Source organism: Rhea pennata, chromosome 5 (assembly GCF_028389875.1).
Source record: "Rhea pennata isolate bPtePen1 chromosome 5, bPtePen1.pri, whole genome shotgun sequence".
Taxonomy (NCBI): domain Eukaryota; kingdom Metazoa; phylum Chordata; class Aves; order Rheiformes; family Rheidae; genus Rhea; species Rhea pennata.
Window position 1 is genome coordinate 42,723,873 of NC_084667.1, and position 17,186 is coordinate 42,741,058.

The following is a 17,186-nucleotide window of genomic DNA, read 5'->3' on the forward strand; positions in this document are numbered from 1 at the left end:
TGATACTACTAAAAAGATCCTTTTTGTGAAAGCCCCCTTGTTTTACTTAAATCAATAAAACATTTTCCTGACCAGAATGGTTGGGTTTCTTCTCAGCATGCTCTTCTACAGTCAGTAGAAGTGACATTAGGAATGAGATTTGGAAGACAAGATGACGCATGAACTAGGGGAAATCTCAAATTGCCCCACACTAGCACAAGAAAGCATCATAACATGGTTCAAACAAGTACTCAAACAATAGCTGAACTAAAGGCAAAGTACAACATTAAAAACAACAAACTGAACGGGGAAAAGGCATTCTAGCAGCAGCTATGTTCTTTCCTTTTTTTTGTTGCTGGCATTAAACCCTCATAGTCAAGACAGCAAACAAGAAAAAGCTTATAAAGTATAATAAACATCATGAATCAGAGCAGTAATCTAGCTAGCACTGTAAACTGAGAACTGTACATGGACATATTAGTACAAGCATTAAAAAATATCCAGTTACATTCTAAGACACTTAGTGTGATTTGCTACTACTATGATCTTATGAGTATCATACATCCAAATAGACACTTGGATGTAGTCCCCAGTTCAGGCAGGCCTGCATTTCTTTAAAACCGTTGATACGCAAAATTATCTTCCATCTCCCTAAAGACATCACAGTAGTAGTACAGCAAAACCACTACATTACAGAGAAGCTTTTAAAGTAGCAATGGTTAAGAAACAAAAACGGAACAAAAACTTGTTGTCTCAGGCCTGATTTAGGCATCTTCAGTCACCAATTCTTACACAACTTGAGAAAAAGCATGAGAACAGCTTCCCACACACACACACAGAAAAAAAAAAAAAAAAAAAATTGACAATAAAATACATACTAAGGTATTAGGACAAGTAAGTGACATACTAATCCTATTGGTGATTAATAGATTGTTTTAACCTGCACTGTTCTTGGATAGATAATTGTAACATGAAACTTAAAGTGTACTTTTTAAGTAGATCAGACACTCAACTGCGAGTTAGGATGAAAGCACGAACAGAACTACAGAAAAGGGAAGGCAGAGAAGTTTATTCCAGCAATATTGCTGCACCTCACTTTAGCATAAAGTGTTCATAAAAGACAACAACCCCCAAAAGTATATAAAAACAAATAAATCCACTATACTGTAATCCTGGAAAAAACCCTTTGATGGAGTAAACACTCCCTCTACTGCAAATGAGGAGGAAGGGTTGTGGAGAAAGAGGGCAAAAGGAGAAAGATGGTTTCAGTAATGCTGCCTTTGGGCTGCTGCAAGGGCAGGGAAGGAGAGGTTACCAGGGAAAGGTCATGCCCTCCTAAGGTCAATACTACTAAGTAATACCACATACAATGGTCAGGCACCTCTCTAGAACTCTTTCTTTTTTCTTTTCTTCCTTTTTTTTTTTTTTTTAATAGAGGAGCTTCTGCCACACCTTTACCAGGCAAATAGCCTCCACTTCCGTAGCATGTAACCAGCATCACATCCTCCCAAAAACAGCCTCCGCTCTTGTAGCACATAACCAGCATTACATCCTCTCACAAGAGTTCAATAGCAAGATTGATAAATCAGTCACTCTTTGGAGCCTTTGTCCTCCTTTGATGACAACAGGACAGGAGCTCCCACGGTCAGTGCCACTAGTGTAAGCTCATAGGGAAATCTTGACTCCAAGCACCAAAGGGTTACACAGCAAAAGGCCACTTACTCCTCCGTACAAGCATCAAAAAGCTGCTCTCTCCTCTGCCCCCCACCCCCCTTCAATATAATTCAGTACAGAGTCAGTGGTCTGAGTGCTGCTAGCATCAGCAGCAGTAAAAATTACTCTCTCAGGGCAGCGTAAGGTCTTCTATGTTAGGATGTCATGGGCTTGGTGCTCTACCAACATCTCCATGCTCCTCACATCTGTGCACCAGAACTCCAGGCGGTCTTTCATCCCTTTGATCTGGAAGGCAAACACACAATGACACAACTACTAAAGATACAAAAATTCACCTTTAAGGATAGATGCTTGAGAACCAGAACAGCTTCTCAAAGCTCCATACAGCTAGAGAAGACGCCTGGCATCTTTTACCATCAGAACTGCAATGTTTTGAATTAAACTGAAATGCACAAGAGGAATCAATTGCGGCTTAGCATTCCATGGACTAACAGTTTTTACAACCTAAGGACACCCTATACAGTCTCCTAAAACATGTACATTATAAAGATGAACCTGAGCTCAGTGCCTTTCATCTTCATCACCCTGAACTTCTCAAGACTGCCACCTACTAATCAGAAACTAAAGATTGTTTTCACGCATTAAAGTTTGAAGCAATTGCCAAGCAACTATATCCCTTTGGAAAACAAAGTCAAAGTCATTCATATTTCCTGGTGGTTTGTATGGTTTGGGAAGCAGAAGCATCTCTGAAATTCTGTCCTATCTCCTGACCCATTTGTAACTACTCACTATAAAGCACAGTTACAAATACAAAGCACAGTCTACATCCAAGGTAAGAGCTTAAAAACACACACACAATGGAGGGAAAACTGATATACTTCCCAAATCACTGAGTTTCTTCAGGAAGGACTAATTCACAGGCAGTGACCCTTAAGAGCTCTTATTTCAATTTTCAGGTCATTTCAAATACAATAAAACCCAAGATAATAGGGACTTGGCATTCAAGTTGATCATTACCTGTTGTAAATCCAACACACGTGGTTGTACCCATGTCATGTGCACCCTCTTATCCACTTCATCAATACTGCCTTTTACCAATCCTACTGAGAGAGCCTTCATCACCAGCAGTTCCACCTAAAAGCAAGAAAAGAACTGAGAATCACTCCCTTTCCCCAGAGATGAAACCTTTAAGTGGATCCAGCACATGAAATAGTGTTTACTACACAAAACTGAAGAGCTGCAGTCTATCTCACACCTATCCTCTTATTGGTTATAATACTGCCTTGAGCCTTGACATCAAAATATACAGGACTCCAGATTTAAGATATCTGAAATCCAAGGAAGGACAAGGTGATTGGAGAAAGTCAACATGGATCTACCAAGGGTAAGTTGTGCTTGAACAATCTGATTGCCTTCTAGGATGAAGCATTTTGCTCAGTGGACAAGGAAAAGGGTATAACTGTCACGTAACAATTTTAGCAAGACGTTCAACAAGACCTCCCACAACAGCCTGGCTAACAAGCTGGTAAAATACAGTCTGTACAGCTGGAATAAGATGGGTGGAAAATTTGCTGAACTGCTGAGCTCAGTCAGGATAGTGTTTAGCAGCTCACAGTTGAACAAGCAGCTAGTCACTAGTACAGTTCTTCCGGGGTTGATATAGGGTTCAGTGCTACCTAGTTATCTTTATTAACCATCTGGCTAACAGGATTGACTGCATCCTCACCAAGCTTATGGACGACACCAAACTGAAAGGGAGGTAGACATTTTAGAAAGAAGAACTACCACAAAGAGAGACCTCAACAGGCTACAAGACTTGCATGAAGTACAATAAAGGTTAAGTGTGGAGTCCTGCACCAGGGACAGAACAATCCCAACAAGCAGCCAAAGCAGAGGTCTGACTGGTTGCAGTCTACCTCTGCTACAAAGGAGCTGAGGGTCTGGGGGTAGGGACAGCCAGCTGAACAAGAGTGAGTTTGCTGCCCCTGCAGCAAAAGCAAATCACATCCTGGCCTGCATCAGCAAGAGCAGAGTCAGCAGATCAAGGGATGTGATTATTCCACATAGCGCTTGTCAGATCATACCTAGACTGCTACATCCAGTTTTGCCCCTCCCAATTCAACAGGAACACTGAAAAACTTGAGAGGGTCCAGCAGACGGCCACCAAGATTAGGAGGCTGGAGAACCTGACATATGAGCAAAGGTCAAAGACGTTGTGTTTGTTCTGTCTAGTCAAAGGGAAGGCTTGGGGGAACCTAATCAATCTTGTAGTATCAAAAGGTAGTTACAGAGAAGATACAGGCACTCTTCACACGGATGCACAGTGACAGGATAAGAGACAACAGGCACAAGTTGCTTTGGGGGAAATTCCATCTGGATACAAGAAAAGAATTCTTCACCGTGAGAACAGATAAATGTCAGAGATACAGTGAAATCTCCCCTTGCTGGAAATACTCCAGACAAAGGCTGACAAGGCCCTGGACAATTTAAACAAATGCACTGCCTTCTACAGAAGGTTGGAACAGATGATCTACGCAGGTCCTTTCCAACTTAAGATTTTTCTATGACTCTTAAGAACTTTCCAAAATTATTTACCAAGAAACAGGAGGGTCAGGCAGTTAATTCCTCAAAAAAGAACAATTCTTCAGAAAAGCAGTAAGAGTGGAAAACATTTACACTTATATTTCACCTATGGGAGTAAATTTATTCAGATACTTTTAGAGCATCAGAACTTAAGATATTTATCATGAAGTTTGACTAAACCAGAACTCACCTCATTCACAGTGACTTTGGCACTCTTAGCAATCTCCTCAAAAGTGAGCTGTCTATGATTGGCTGGTCGGGTGAAAGTCATCTAAAACCAAGCAAGCAAAAAGCAAAAAAAAAAATTTCCACGGTCTTAAATTTTCTGGAGCACGCACAGCCTCCCTGCTGCTGCCTTTGCTGAGCTCTCATCCTGCAGTAGCAACTATATTCCCCATTTTATATCACAACACTTCAATAAATATGCCCTCACCCACATTAGGAGAAAGTAGTCCCCTCCAACCTTTACTGCTCTAAACAGCAGACTCCCTAAGCATCAAATTAATTTCCAAATAAAGCAGACCAATTTGTGCGAAAATGTCTCAGTGCATATCCAATCCCTGGCACAACACATTACAGTTAATAAGTTCAGTTCAAAATAAAATACTAGAACTGCGGTGAATATATATTTACATGTACATATAAAAATAAAAACATGCATTATACTTCAGATAATTCAGCTTATCAACATTTTCATTTTCAAAAAACAGATCTAGAGTTGTGGAGGCTTTTATATCTCAGTATTTTTTGATAACAATAAATCAAAGCCTTCAAGCGACAGGAAAAATTGTTTTAAATATTTAGGGTTACTCACAGGGGAAAGATTTTCTGTCTTAAGAGACCAAGATTTTAACTTTTTATTCTTTACTAAAGGAATCTTTATAATAATAGAACATATTGAAGAGCTATCATTTCAAATACTCTCTTCAGAAACAACTCTTGCTCCCTTCTTCCCCACATCCCTATCCTGCTTGAAGGAGCATACCCTTGAAATTGCAAACAGTAGCATAAAGCTTTTTTTTCCCTCCCCCCAACAGTATTTGGCACCACCTAGAGGCAAAACTTGCAGTCAACAACTAGGTAGTTATATCCATGAGTATCCTATAAGGACAGTGAATGAATGCATCCAGGATAATTTGCCACTTAAGTCTTGCCTCATCAAAAGGTTGTTAAAAGCACTGCCTTTCCATTTCCCACATTTAACACATCGCAATTCTCAGCATAGCAGCTCACCTCCATAAGACATAGCAGTTGAATCTTCTGCAGCAGAAGTGCTTCATTTGCTGCCAGATCTGGCTGTGAGATGACAAATTAGAAGAAAATAAGTTCATTATTACTCAGGTTTTTCCCCTGTAGACGAATGACATTCTGTATACAGGAATAAACCACAATAAAATATAGGGATGTCCACTGCCCTCATTTATGAGGGAAGAGGCCACCACTTTCTACCTGCTACTGGGCAACATTCCATAAAATTAACAATAAAGATCATGTAATTAAAAGCAGTACTCTACAAGGTAGGCAACTTAAATTAAAGGCTACAGCCTTACATAAGTTGACATAAAAGTCAATCTGTAAACCACTGCTATATCAGTAATATCTGGTATGGCCAGTGTAGCTAATATCCAACATCATAGCTTTCTCAAATTTCCTAGAAAATAGAGAAAAAGCACTACTAGACAGAAGCAATTTAATACCATGGTATTTGATTATAGTATTACGGAAACTAAATCAGAGATGATTTTCCTGCACAGGGCTGCATGTCTTCTGTTGCTTTTCCTTTGGTTACACGAGATTTCTTTTTTACTTCTTTCAAGCAACTCAGACAGAGAAGAAAATCAAAAGAAAACTAGAAATAAAAGATGAAAGAAGCGTTACTATGCAATGGTTAAAACTATACCAATGCACCTAAGTCAGGAAATTTAAGCTAAGGGTCCACAAAACTCCTAAAAGGCCTCTGTAAATATTTAGCCATTGTATTATTGTTTAAACAATATAAGGAAGTCATTCACTCACCTGCTGACCCCATGCTGACTTTAGAGCTTGAAATGTCTCTACATTACCACTATTGAAGGCATAAAGTGTATCAATCAGCCACTGCCGATCAGTGTTTCTCAGGGACTCCAGGACAGGGTGCATGAGCTGCAGAACCCAGGCAGGACACGTGTTAATAGGCTAAAATCAATTCCTATTGCGCAGCAGCTGAAGCAAACCAGAATCAACTTACCAGCTCCCCAAAGTTATAAACACCTTCTCCCAAAAGCCCAGCCAGTCCCAGGGTAAAGGCTCTCTCCTGCTGCTCTGATACTGGAGGGAGACAGAGAGAAAAAAAAAGTCTGGATAAAACAGCAGCCTAAGTCCCATCAGCTCTTTCCTCGCCCTCCTCTCTGTGCCTGTATAAAGTCATCCCCAACTCAGCCTGAAATTCAGAAGCCCACAGGAAGCATAATAGTAGCACAAAAAGGCTACTTCTGAAACTACACAGAAGATTCTAGGAACTAGAATAAAAACTGTCCTTTCTGGTTAGGACACTCTCCCTCCCATCATCTCCATGCAGCTAAGGAACAGAATCCTGCTCCTTCGTTTCTTGTAGGTTTCCCTCTTTGCAGCTAGATCCTGGTCCAACTAAGACAGACTCAAAACAACATCAAGAAAATTTATTCTCTGTCTGTGCATTTGTTTGGACTAAAGTGATTAAATGAAGAATGAAAACTGGGACTTCCTATGTTCAGCCACAAAGAAAGAGTTACCTGGCAGATCCTTAACATCAATGCATCCCAGAAACCGCAGAGCATCCTTATAGTAAGAAGCATGGTTCCCAATCGTCTGGTAGTACTTGCTGGAGAGATCATAGAAACGGCTGTGAACTGAAGTCACCCCAGCGAGATTATTCAGCATCTCCTCGACCTCCTCAATGGTCTCCTAGATGAGAGAAAAACTAGTTTGTTATGACTAAAAGCACACTTAATACACATCCATGCCTTCCAGCCTTCCAATTCACCACACGAAGCGTGAAAACATTCTTACTTGGTTCAGAAGTCACATCCATTCATTGGTGAAGCAGATGGAACCATGGCCAAAGCTACTATCATGAGATTAAAAATAAAGCAATGGCATTCTCCCTTTACAAAGTTGTTTGACTGAAGAAAGAAAAACTGACTACATTGTGACCCTTCAAACTTCATACTTGTACTAAAAGCAGTAAAGCTGAACTGCATGGAAGAAGAAAAGCCCTCATTTTAGCTTTGAGAGAGGGTTCTAAAAATCTCTATAAGAGACAAAGAAGCAACAGCACGTTCAGCATCAGAAACCAGACACTAAATAGAGTCGTTAATAGTAGCTCATCAACAAGCAGCATGTATGCTGTTGAATTCAACGCGCCCTCTAAACTAGAAGAATAAGGGGTATCAAGGTTCTGGAGTTTGTTTGACTTTTTTCCTTCTGAGCTGCAGCTTCTCTGTAGGCCACCAATGAGCAACTGTACCACAAGAGCTACACACATTAGAGTTTTATTGAAGCTAAGAACATATGGCCATAAGTAGTATATGCATATTTTTATAGTTTACAAAATGTAAAGTGGAACAGCAAGTCTTCCTGGAAATCCCAGGACCTACATATTCATTCTTCTTCTCTCTCAGAATCAAAGCATAGATACAGGAATGTCCACGCTTAAAGTAACTGCTGAAGTAAGTCAGTGTTCCAAACTGTCTGAATGTTTGTGCAACTCAAATGATCATCTTACCTTTGTGACCTGCAGGTCTCCAATATTCAGCTTGAGCGCTCCAATGGCTGTTTTACACAAAATGACAGCTTCATCACTGCTTTTTACCTGCAGTTATACAAAAATACATATTCAGACTCTCTCATTATTCCAGCCAAACTGGCTTTTGAAGCCTGAATTATATTAGTTTAGTTACATTTTGCTTATTAACACATTCTTGCATTAAATTCAGGGATTGTTCACTGAGGAAAGGAGCATTTTCCAGCACAGATCTCAATATACACATACTTGCTTCTTCAGCTGAACCACACACACTCATGCACAAAACAAACCCTGTACAGGGACTACCAGAAAGAGCAATTTCATAAATACCTTTTCCCGAGTCTTTTCCAGAAAAGTAAGGGCCACATTAGGATCTAAAGTAGAGCAAAAGAGAAAGTCTATTAGGAATTCCAATAGAATTACATCTCACCCTAGAAATAAATCCCCTAGTTGGTTCCATGAAGACTGCAGCAATACATTTTTTTTCTACAGCATACACTCAACCTTCACAAGGCACTATCAGTACTAACTGCAGACCAGGCTTTTTGCTCATCAGTCATTTCTCTAGGAAAGCGTTTTCTGCAGCAGTAATTATTCAAGTTCTTTGAACTAGTGCTTTCTCTTTTCAGTACACCAGAATGCCGATAGCTTCAGTTTAGCAGTGAAGACTTAGCTGTTACTATTAACTAGCTAACGTTTCACAGTCATTAGTTCCTCAGAAGTTTATTAGCCACAGGTAATGTCACTTACCTGTCATTTGTCTAACTACATGAAGAATGATCTCTACCAAGGATAAAGGGTTCACCCTACAAGAAAAAAAACCCTCATTGTCACAACAGTCTCAGGCAATAGTAGGTTACCTAAAAATTTCTAGGTAAATAGACTCACCTGTGTTCAAACTCACTGATGAAGTTCTCATAAAGCTGTAAGCAAAAACATACATATATTCAACACAAGAGGATACTGTTTTAGCTACAACATTCATTCTTCTTTGTATTCCAATTCATTCTTTGAATAAAGTAGTGGGCATCTGACACAGGAAAAGTCTGTAGCGTACTGAATCCAGGAGCCAAATGCTCTTTAAAAAAAAAAAAAGCTCATTTTACAGAATTTAGTCTACACAATATTCTCCCAATCATACAAAGTGATTCCAGAAATGCACAAGCTATTAAGTAATACAATATAATGCCTTCTAGCTACAGGCTGTCCCAGTACATGTCTTCAATTATGACTGTGCAATTAGTTCAAGCCTTCACCTTTAAATTTCCTTTTGCACTCCTTCTAAAAAAGCAACTATCTAGAAACTCAAGGTTTGTTACCAGAAGTATTTAGGGGAACTGAATTTGAATCTAAAACACAAAGCAGAGTAAAAGTACATGACTGCTTGTAATATGCAAACAGAAAGTTGTATTCATCTAGTTCAATAATTCACCAGAAACAAGTCAAAGACCATTCATTTTCCATCACTACAAAAATACCATCGCTCAACTCTGCTATAGAGAGGGGAGACAGAAGCAGGAAGCAAATCATTTAGGACTAAACAAGTACTTCACCTTGATGAGTCCATCTCCTTGGGCAAAGCAAGGATCCTGAACAAAGTCCAAAACTTGCAAAGTCAACTGGTGCCAGAGTCTCAAAAAAAAAAAAAAAAAAAAAAAAAAAAAAAAAAAAAAAGTCATTCAACACTTTCACACTTCACACCAGCTCTTCCATTCATGCTGTCTTCTACATTTCACACGGAAAATTTTCCAGCTTTTAAACCTGCTTGTCTCTCCACAACTCCTGTGACTAATGACCGACAATTCTTACGGGGAGCAGCAGCGGAAGGCCCCCCCGCCCCCCAAAGCGCATACAAGGACCCCCACGAGGAGGGAAGCACTGCTTAAAGGGCTGCTGAGCAGCACAAAGCACCTTCCCCCGCCCTCCCCGGCGAGGGCTCTGCGGCACGGCAGAGGCCTCGTTTGCGCAGGGGGAGGCCCGGGGCACCCGGGATGGGAGGAGGCAGCGAGCAGGCGGGACGCACCCCCAGCGGCTCCGAGCGAGGGTTGCCATGGCGGCAGCCCCGCCGCACCGGACACCGCTCCCCCCCCCCCAAGCACAAACACACACACAACCTCTCTCTCACACTCACACTCACTCACTTCTTATTGTAGAGCTCCTCCAGGCGGTGCCACACGGCCGCCTGGCCCGGCCCCGAGCTCTGGCTCTGCTGCAGAAAACCCGGCACGTCCTTCATGGCGGCGGCGGCGGCCCGACACAGGCGGTGAGGCAGCAACACCGGCCCGGCCGCCCCCGCGCGCGCCCGCCGGAAATGCACACTCACTTCCGCCGCCGCGCGCGGAGCGCTGTGGGTACCGTGAGGCCCCGCGCCGCCATGGCAACGGCGGGCCGCGCAGCCGGGGGGCGCCGCAGGGCCCCGAGCCGCGCTCCGCGGCGGGCGGGGGAGGCTCCCGCGAGCAGGCCGCGTGCGCGCCTCCTCGCGGCGCTACGTGAGCGCCGGCGGCGGGCATGGAGCGGCGGCCGCCAGGCGCCGCGGCGGCGGCGGGGCTGGGAGCGGCGCTGCGCCGCTGCCCGGCGCGGCCGCTGCCCGGCGCGGCCCTGCGCTTCCTGACAGCGTGGAGGAGCCCCTGGGAGCGCGGCGCGGGGCCGCCGCGGCCGCCGCCCGCCGGCTGCGGGGCGGCCGGCCCCGGCGCACGCAGGTAGGCCCGCGGGCCTCTGCGGGCAGCGGCGAGCCGGCGGGGAGCCCGGTCGCGTCCGTGCAGCCTGCGGCCGCAGCGCGGTCGCAGCCAGGCCCGGGGCTGCCCGCGCCTGCCCCTCTCCGTGCCCCGCGCTGGCCAGTGCTGGCTGGCTGGGAGAGCTTGTGCCTCGCGGTGTCCCAGAGGGGCAGCAGCACCCCGGCAGAGGCTTCTTGTGAACCAGGGCACAGGAAAAAAAAGAATCTCCCTTACCCCAGGAGCGTTGTGAATAGGCTGTGAGACTTGTGAGTCCCTGAACTGCTGTTGCACTAGTCCTCTCTCCTGCCCCCCTCCCCCATCACTGAGGTACAGTTTGAGGTTTGACATTGGTTTGTTAAGATCTTCATGAGAAAGTGCCATGTTCCAGGAATATGGCTTAGACCATACTGGCAAAGCTCCCTCCTCAGCAGCTAAGTACTAGCACACAGTCCTGTGGACTGAAGATCTCTCTGCAAAATCTTTGGGGTGGTTTTGTCCCCCAGAGCAGCTCTTTCAGCTGAAGTCTGTGTCTGTGCTACCTGCTGTGCTTTCTCTCTGTTCCAAGCAGGATCCAAGGGATCAGGCCCTTCTCTGTATCTGCTGCTGTCAGAGCCATCTTGGGAGTGGGCAGATGGGGAGATGATGGTGGGAAGCAGAAGCTCACCCTGCAGAATGTGGCAGAACTAATTCGGAAGAAGGAGTGTCATCGAGTAGTAGTGATGGCTGGTGCTGGGATTAGCACCCCCAGCGGTATTCCAGATTTTAGGTAATGCATCCAACATTTCTTTTATCCCTTTTCAGTGCTGGGAGTACTAGGACCTTGAGCCTTGGTAATGCTGGTGCCTGCTACTCTTTCCCCCTAGCCCTTCTATTAGTTCGTGCCAGGCTGGAATTAGGTTCAGCAGTCTGGGCTGTAGGCTGTTAATTGGTCCAGATCTTCAGGGCAATTGAATCATGCTTGCTGCTCGATTCTGTGGCTGCACCCAATGCCACACTTAAGCTGCTAGAGAAGAGCCAATGTGCCCTTGGCATGGGTTATAAGCACTTCAGCTAGAAGAGAGCACACACCACAAAACGTACCAGCATAGTCCTTCCCACGCTCATCAGACTCCAAACGCACCTCTGCACCCAGGAGAAGATGGTGCAGGTGGGGTGGCTCTGAAGCACAGGTGTGAAGCTCTCGTGCTGTGTGGAGGTATGAATTTCAGCGGCCTTCCTAGGGCAGTTTTGCTCTGAATGAATGGCACAAAGCAGCAAGAGGGAACCCAAAAATCTAGCCATCTGCTCTGCCATCTTAGTCAGCCTGTGATGGGCGGCATATCTTCCTACATCCTGACGACCAGCCCTTGTCTCTCTCTGCAGGTCCCCGGGGAGTGGCCTTTACAGTAACCTTGAGCAGTACAACATCCCTTACCCAGAAGCCATCTTTGAACTGAACTATTTCTTTCTCAACCCTAAGCCCTTCTTCACTTTGGCCAAGGAGCTCTACCCTGGCAATTACAGGCCCAACTATGCCCACTATTTCTTGAGGCTCCTGCATGACAAAGGACTTCTCCTGCGTCTCTATACTCAGAATATTGATGGGCTGGAGAGAGGTGAGTTTCTTCTTCCATGGCACTCAGCAACAGAGTGCAAGGAAGGGATGAGGGTAAGAAGCAGAACAGGAGGAAGGACTGGGGAAATGCCCAGTGAACATGGAGTTTCTGGTTCATTCCCCTTGTGTTGAGTCGATCCATCTACTATGTCTCTTTTCCAGTTGCTGGGATCCCTCCTGATAGACTGGTAGAAGCCCATGGCACCTTTGCCACTGCCACTTGTACCATCTGTCGAAGGACATTCCCAGGAGAGGACTTCAGGGTGAGTGGTTGCAACCAGGTGTTGACTCATAAACTAGTGTAAGGAAGACAAGCTGTTGCAGGCCTGCTACTTTGTGTTCAGGGCCAAGAAGTCTCACTGGAGGAAATCAGACTTGAGGCAGGGAAACAGAGAGGCTGGGTGTTGCTGTGAGGATGTGATGTAGTTCTGACCCTGTGTGTGCAGCTATGTGCTCATGCTGCCCCCTAACAAGTGGTGTTGGGTGCTCTTGCTTCAGGGGGATGTCATGGCAGACAAGGTCCCTCACTGTCCTGTCTGCACTGGAATCATCAAGCCTGACATTGTGTTCTTTGGCGAGGAGCTCCCACACCGCTTCTTCCTGCACATGACCGACTTCCCCATGGCAGACCTGCTTTTCGTCATTGGAACATCCCTGGAGGTCTGGAGCTAAGGGAGACTCTGGCTCACAAGGAGAAAAAAAGGCACATGGGAACTGAACCTGAGGGAATGTGGAGTAGAGGGGTGGGTATAGAAGAGAAAGCGAGAAATTGGGGTAGTGAGGAGATTAAATTAGAGGTGGCAGGGTAAGAAGTAGGGTACAGGCACTCTGAGAGATGTGGCCTTCTGAAAACTTGTGTATTGCTGGTAAAGATGGGCACCTGGAGAGGGGGAGATGAGGTTCGTGGCTACCTGAAGAAAGGCCATTGGATAAATGGAGTGACTTGGAGCTGAATTGTCCTACATAATCTATTCAAAGCTGGTATAGCTGAGCCCGTGGTAGGAGAAGCGTTAAAGTCTTACATGCAGGTTGCAAGTCCACAAAGCTTGGCAGGCAGTGGATTTGTGCCCCGCCAGTGCCCCTCAGTAGGGTGACTGTCTCTCTCTGCCCCTTTGGGTTGCCTTCCTTTAGGTGGAGCCCTTTGCCAGCCTGGCAGGTGCTGTTCGCAGTTCCGTTCCCCGAGTCCTGATCAACCGGGATCTCGTAGGACCATTCGCCTGGCAGCAACATTACAATGATGTAGCCCAGCTGGGGGATGTGGTCAGTGGGGTCAAGAAGCTGGTGGAGCTACTGGACTGGAATGAAGAAATGCAAACACTAATTCAGAAGGAAAAAGAAAAGGTGGGAAGAGGCTCAGAACCCTGTGTCCCTCAGCCTCTTCATTCCTTGTGCTGAAGAGTTATCCCAGCAGGGAGCAGGTGGTGCTTGCTGAGATAAGAGACTTGCACCACAGCCATTGCCACGCTAGCAGTCTGCATTTAGAGGGAGGGACTGTAGATGGGTGCAAAAGGCTGTTGTTAAAAAAGAAATAAGAAAAACCCTTAGGAGCATTTCACAATGAAGACAGTCACAGTCAGTACCACAGAGGAGGGACTGCTACGTTGCTAAATATTTCCATGGTGCAGAAGGGGAGAACAGAGATTTGCCAACCTCAGATGCAGAAATAGGGAGCATAAGGAAAAGGCCGCAGTTTGGGTTGAATGAGGGAGCTTTAGGGCTTCATGCAGTGACCTGCTCAATTATTGGAAAGTTTTCTGTTGATTTCATCTGGATTTTTATTCCTTCCCAAAGGGAACACCCCGAAAAAGCCCTACAGATTTAGAAAGTTCTCCTGGAGCTGGAAGTGACAAGACTAGGAAAACCCCTATGGCACGTATATAAAATTAGTCCACACAGCCTTGTAAGTCAGCAGAGGACTTGCCTTTGCACTTAATCAACACAAAAAAAATGTACGTTTTCTTCAGGCAATGCTTCTGTCACAGGTATATAATGATAAACACTGATATAAACACATAAACATGCGTTTGGGGCATGTTCTCAGGTGGTGAAACTGCCATTCATGCATTGGATTTTATGCTAATTAGAGTCTGAGCCCAAGGTGCTATTAATGCCACCAAAGGCATTAATATGAATAAATCTGTAATTACTGAAATAAACCAGGGACTCAAGCACCACCTTAGTGGAGTTTTGCTCTTTTTGTAAATTTGCTTATTTGCTTTGGTTCCATTTCTAGTCCTTTATGAGAAATAGGTAGTAGTATTAATTATATTCTCCTCAATCACTTTTTTCCCTGGTATGTTCTTTTGACATGTGTGATCCTTTGAAAGCTGAACTTCAGAAGGGAGAAATTATAGATAAGAGAATTCTTGATTACTTTGAGTTTAATATTGAAGTATTACTATTACTGCATTTTAGACCCACTGGGAAGATTTTTCCACATTTGACAACAGACTTTTTAAACTTGTTTGTCAAGTAGAATTTGTAACTTCTGGGCTGGACCAACGCTCCTGCTTGTGTAAATAGGCACACCTCCATTGTCTACAGTAGGGCTGTGCTCTGTAGGAAGAAGCCATTCTGAGTTTATGAGTACAACCTATGCTTGATTTAACAGCCATGCTGCTGTAAATCACTGATTGATAAAGCTAATGCAAATGTGGTAAGGCATGAAATATAATCTCCTCCTGCTCTGGGGTTTTCAGTGCTAGCAGGCATCACTGATTGAGCTAAGAGGGGCTGGAAGCTTTGAAATACACCCACAAACACTGTTCTTTCTATTTTTAGCTGGATGCGAAAGAAAAATAGGACAGCTGGCTTCCTGCTGCTGGAAGACGATGTTCACCTTGAAAAAGAGATGTTGTCATGCCCAGCACAGGCAGAGAAATCCCAGCAGGGAGCTGTCAAGAGGCTCTGCAGCAGCAAATGTACATAGACTTGGCATCTGGGGAAGAGGGGATGCTTGTGGCTGAATCCAGCCATCCTGGAAGGGGAGCATAAAGGCCTTCACCCATGAAGAAAATGGAGACTAAATACCAAGCTGCAAACTGGTTCTAATATTTTGGAACAGTTTATATGGTCATGGCACACTGTTCCGTCCTATCCTCACCTCATCATAGCATTCCTCAGGAGAGGCTTCTCTCTTCAGCAGCTCTGGCTTTGCTGCCCAGTTGGTGCACCATTTGAAGAGGCTGTTGTTCAACCGTGAGATGTTCACCGTTAAGCATGGCCAGGAGCTCACTGATTGTCTCCCAAAACTCACACAAACATGTTGGATGAGATCTACATATGCAGCTTGCAGTTTGGATCTCCTTCTTTCTGAGCCCTCTAGCCTCAAAGACCCTCAGGGGGGCCAATTTTCAAAATCCAGGTGTTGATAAAGCTACAAAGGTCAGGGCTTAGGGTATGCCAGAAGATAAGCAGCCAAAATCACTTCCAAAGTCCAGAGTTCTCACCTGCATCCACTGGACTGAGCATCTGCCAACTCCTTTCACAGCTCTTCCCCAGACTGATTTTTTCAATAATCAAGATCCTTCTGTTGCTGCAGACATGTAGTGTTTATTCTTTAGATGAAATCTCTGTTAATCAGGAGACAAATGCTATCAATGTGCCTGTCCCATTCCCTCCCACCCCTTTCCAGCTGAGCAAGGTCAGCTCCAGCTGCTGGCAGTTCTGTCTGGAACACTTTTGAATCAGTGTAGAGTTAATTGTTTAATAATAAAGAGTGCTACTTCTTTTGCCAGTGTCAGCTAAGCTTGTTTCTATGAACTCCACACATCTAGTGTTTGAGCACATTCTCACCCCATCACCCCTGTTCTTCTCACCTGCTTTTCTTGTTTTCACCCCCACCTTAAATGCTATCCGAGGGAGAGGCAGTATCAGAGTACCAAAGTTACTTCCTGCTCTTTCCCAAATGTGCTCTAGGCATTATACTTTGCATATCACAGGTGTAGCAGAGCCTCTTCCCTATAATAGGGTATTAATTTCATTGCTATGGCACCCACATTTGTCTGTGGGGTTTGAAGTTGCACCCAGCTGATCCTGGGTAACCCATCTGTTTTTCCACAGGGATTGTTCCTGATGTGATCCCAGATTAGTAGCAGTTCTAAACAAAACATTCTGTACCACCATGTTAGGGTTAACATCCAAAATGCACAAACCCCAAGCAAAGGGAATAAAAGTTTTTTAACTGCAAAGCTTTAATAGCACAACATACCTCTTACTAACTTCTACGCCCAAAAGCTCTTCCGAGGGCAAACCTAGGGCCTCAAAAAGCTATCTTACTGCATTCTGTTCATACAGTTAGAAATGTTAGACTACTGTTCAACAACTACAAATCAGACAAGCTCTTGCAACTCAGCAGAAGGCATCCAGATTGCCAGCTGCTAGAAGTCTGGCACATCTACTGCTACTGTTACAGTAACAGAGATTTTTGTGCTTGGTTTCCTAGCTACTTCCTCAAAGAAAGGTTTGAGCAAACTCAAGACGAGCAGACTTGTTTACCCAAATGCACAAGTCATGGCTGCATGTTCCTTCTCAGCTGATACCAACCCATCAAATGCATTTGAATGTGCAGCCTGAGTAGAAGCAGCAAGGTTATTCTCATTTTGCAGCACACTCCTAGATCTAGTGGTACATTGCTACAATTTTCACTGCTACACAATACATGTTGTTTCTGAACTATATCCTGTGTGTACCCCAAAATTGTGCTTGTGCCTCATTCAGCCCCTGCACCAGCCTGTTTCACATCAAGGCTTATGTATTGCAGGTTAGGGCTGTAAGCATTAATGATACTCTTGTATTCAAATTCTTTGTATTTTAAGCATTGTGTTAATACTCCCCCCGATACACTTTTGCATAGAAAGTTTGAGCTGTAACTGCTGGA

General features: G+C 44.5%; 2 protein-coding genes across 5 annotated transcripts; one reads left to right on the forward strand and one right to left on the reverse strand.

The window, feature by feature from the left end:
* Positions 1 to 1,028: 1,028 nt before the first annotated feature.
* PSMD13 (proteasome 26S subunit, non-ATPase 13) lies at positions 1,029 to 10,298 on the reverse strand. Its single transcript, XM_062577946.1, has 13 exons — positions 10,141 to 10,298; positions 9,553 to 9,631; positions 8,888 to 8,922; positions 8,750 to 8,805; positions 8,330 to 8,373; positions 7,979 to 8,065; positions 6,987 to 7,158; positions 6,464 to 6,543; positions 6,253 to 6,378; positions 5,470 to 5,532; positions 4,427 to 4,507; positions 2,671 to 2,787; positions 1,029 to 1,938 (listed from the first exon to the last, which is right to left on the reverse strand). Exons 1-13 carry the CDS (start codon positions 10,233 to 10,235, stop codon positions 1,843 to 1,845), a joined length of 1,131 nt encoding a protein of 376 aa, XP_062433930.1. The 5' UTR covers positions 10,236 to 10,298; the 3' UTR covers positions 1,029 to 1,842.
* Positions 10,299 to 10,646: 348 nt separating this feature from the next.
* Positions 10,647 to 16,039, forward strand: SIRT3 (sirtuin 3). Of its 4 annotated transcripts, none has more exons than XM_062577948.1 (8): positions 10,647 to 10,698; positions 11,282 to 11,479; positions 12,076 to 12,308; positions 12,470 to 12,570; positions 12,806 to 12,967; positions 13,439 to 13,648; positions 14,099 to 14,207; positions 15,089 to 16,039. In XM_062577948.1, exons 2-7 carry the CDS (start codon positions 11,433 to 11,435, stop codon positions 14,186 to 14,188), a joined length of 843 nt encoding a protein of 280 aa, XP_062433932.1. In that variant the 5' UTR covers positions 10,647 to 10,698; positions 11,282 to 11,432; the 3' UTR covers positions 14,189 to 14,207; positions 15,089 to 16,039. The 4 variants fall into 4 exon arrangements, with proteins under 4 accessions (XP_062433932.1, XP_062433934.1, XP_062433933.1 ...); XM_062577949.1 differs by having other exon boundaries at positions 10,655 to 10,698; positions 11,279 to 11,479; XM_062577950.1 differs by lacking the exon at positions 14,099 to 14,207.
* Positions 16,040 to 17,186: the final 1,147 nt, after the last annotated feature.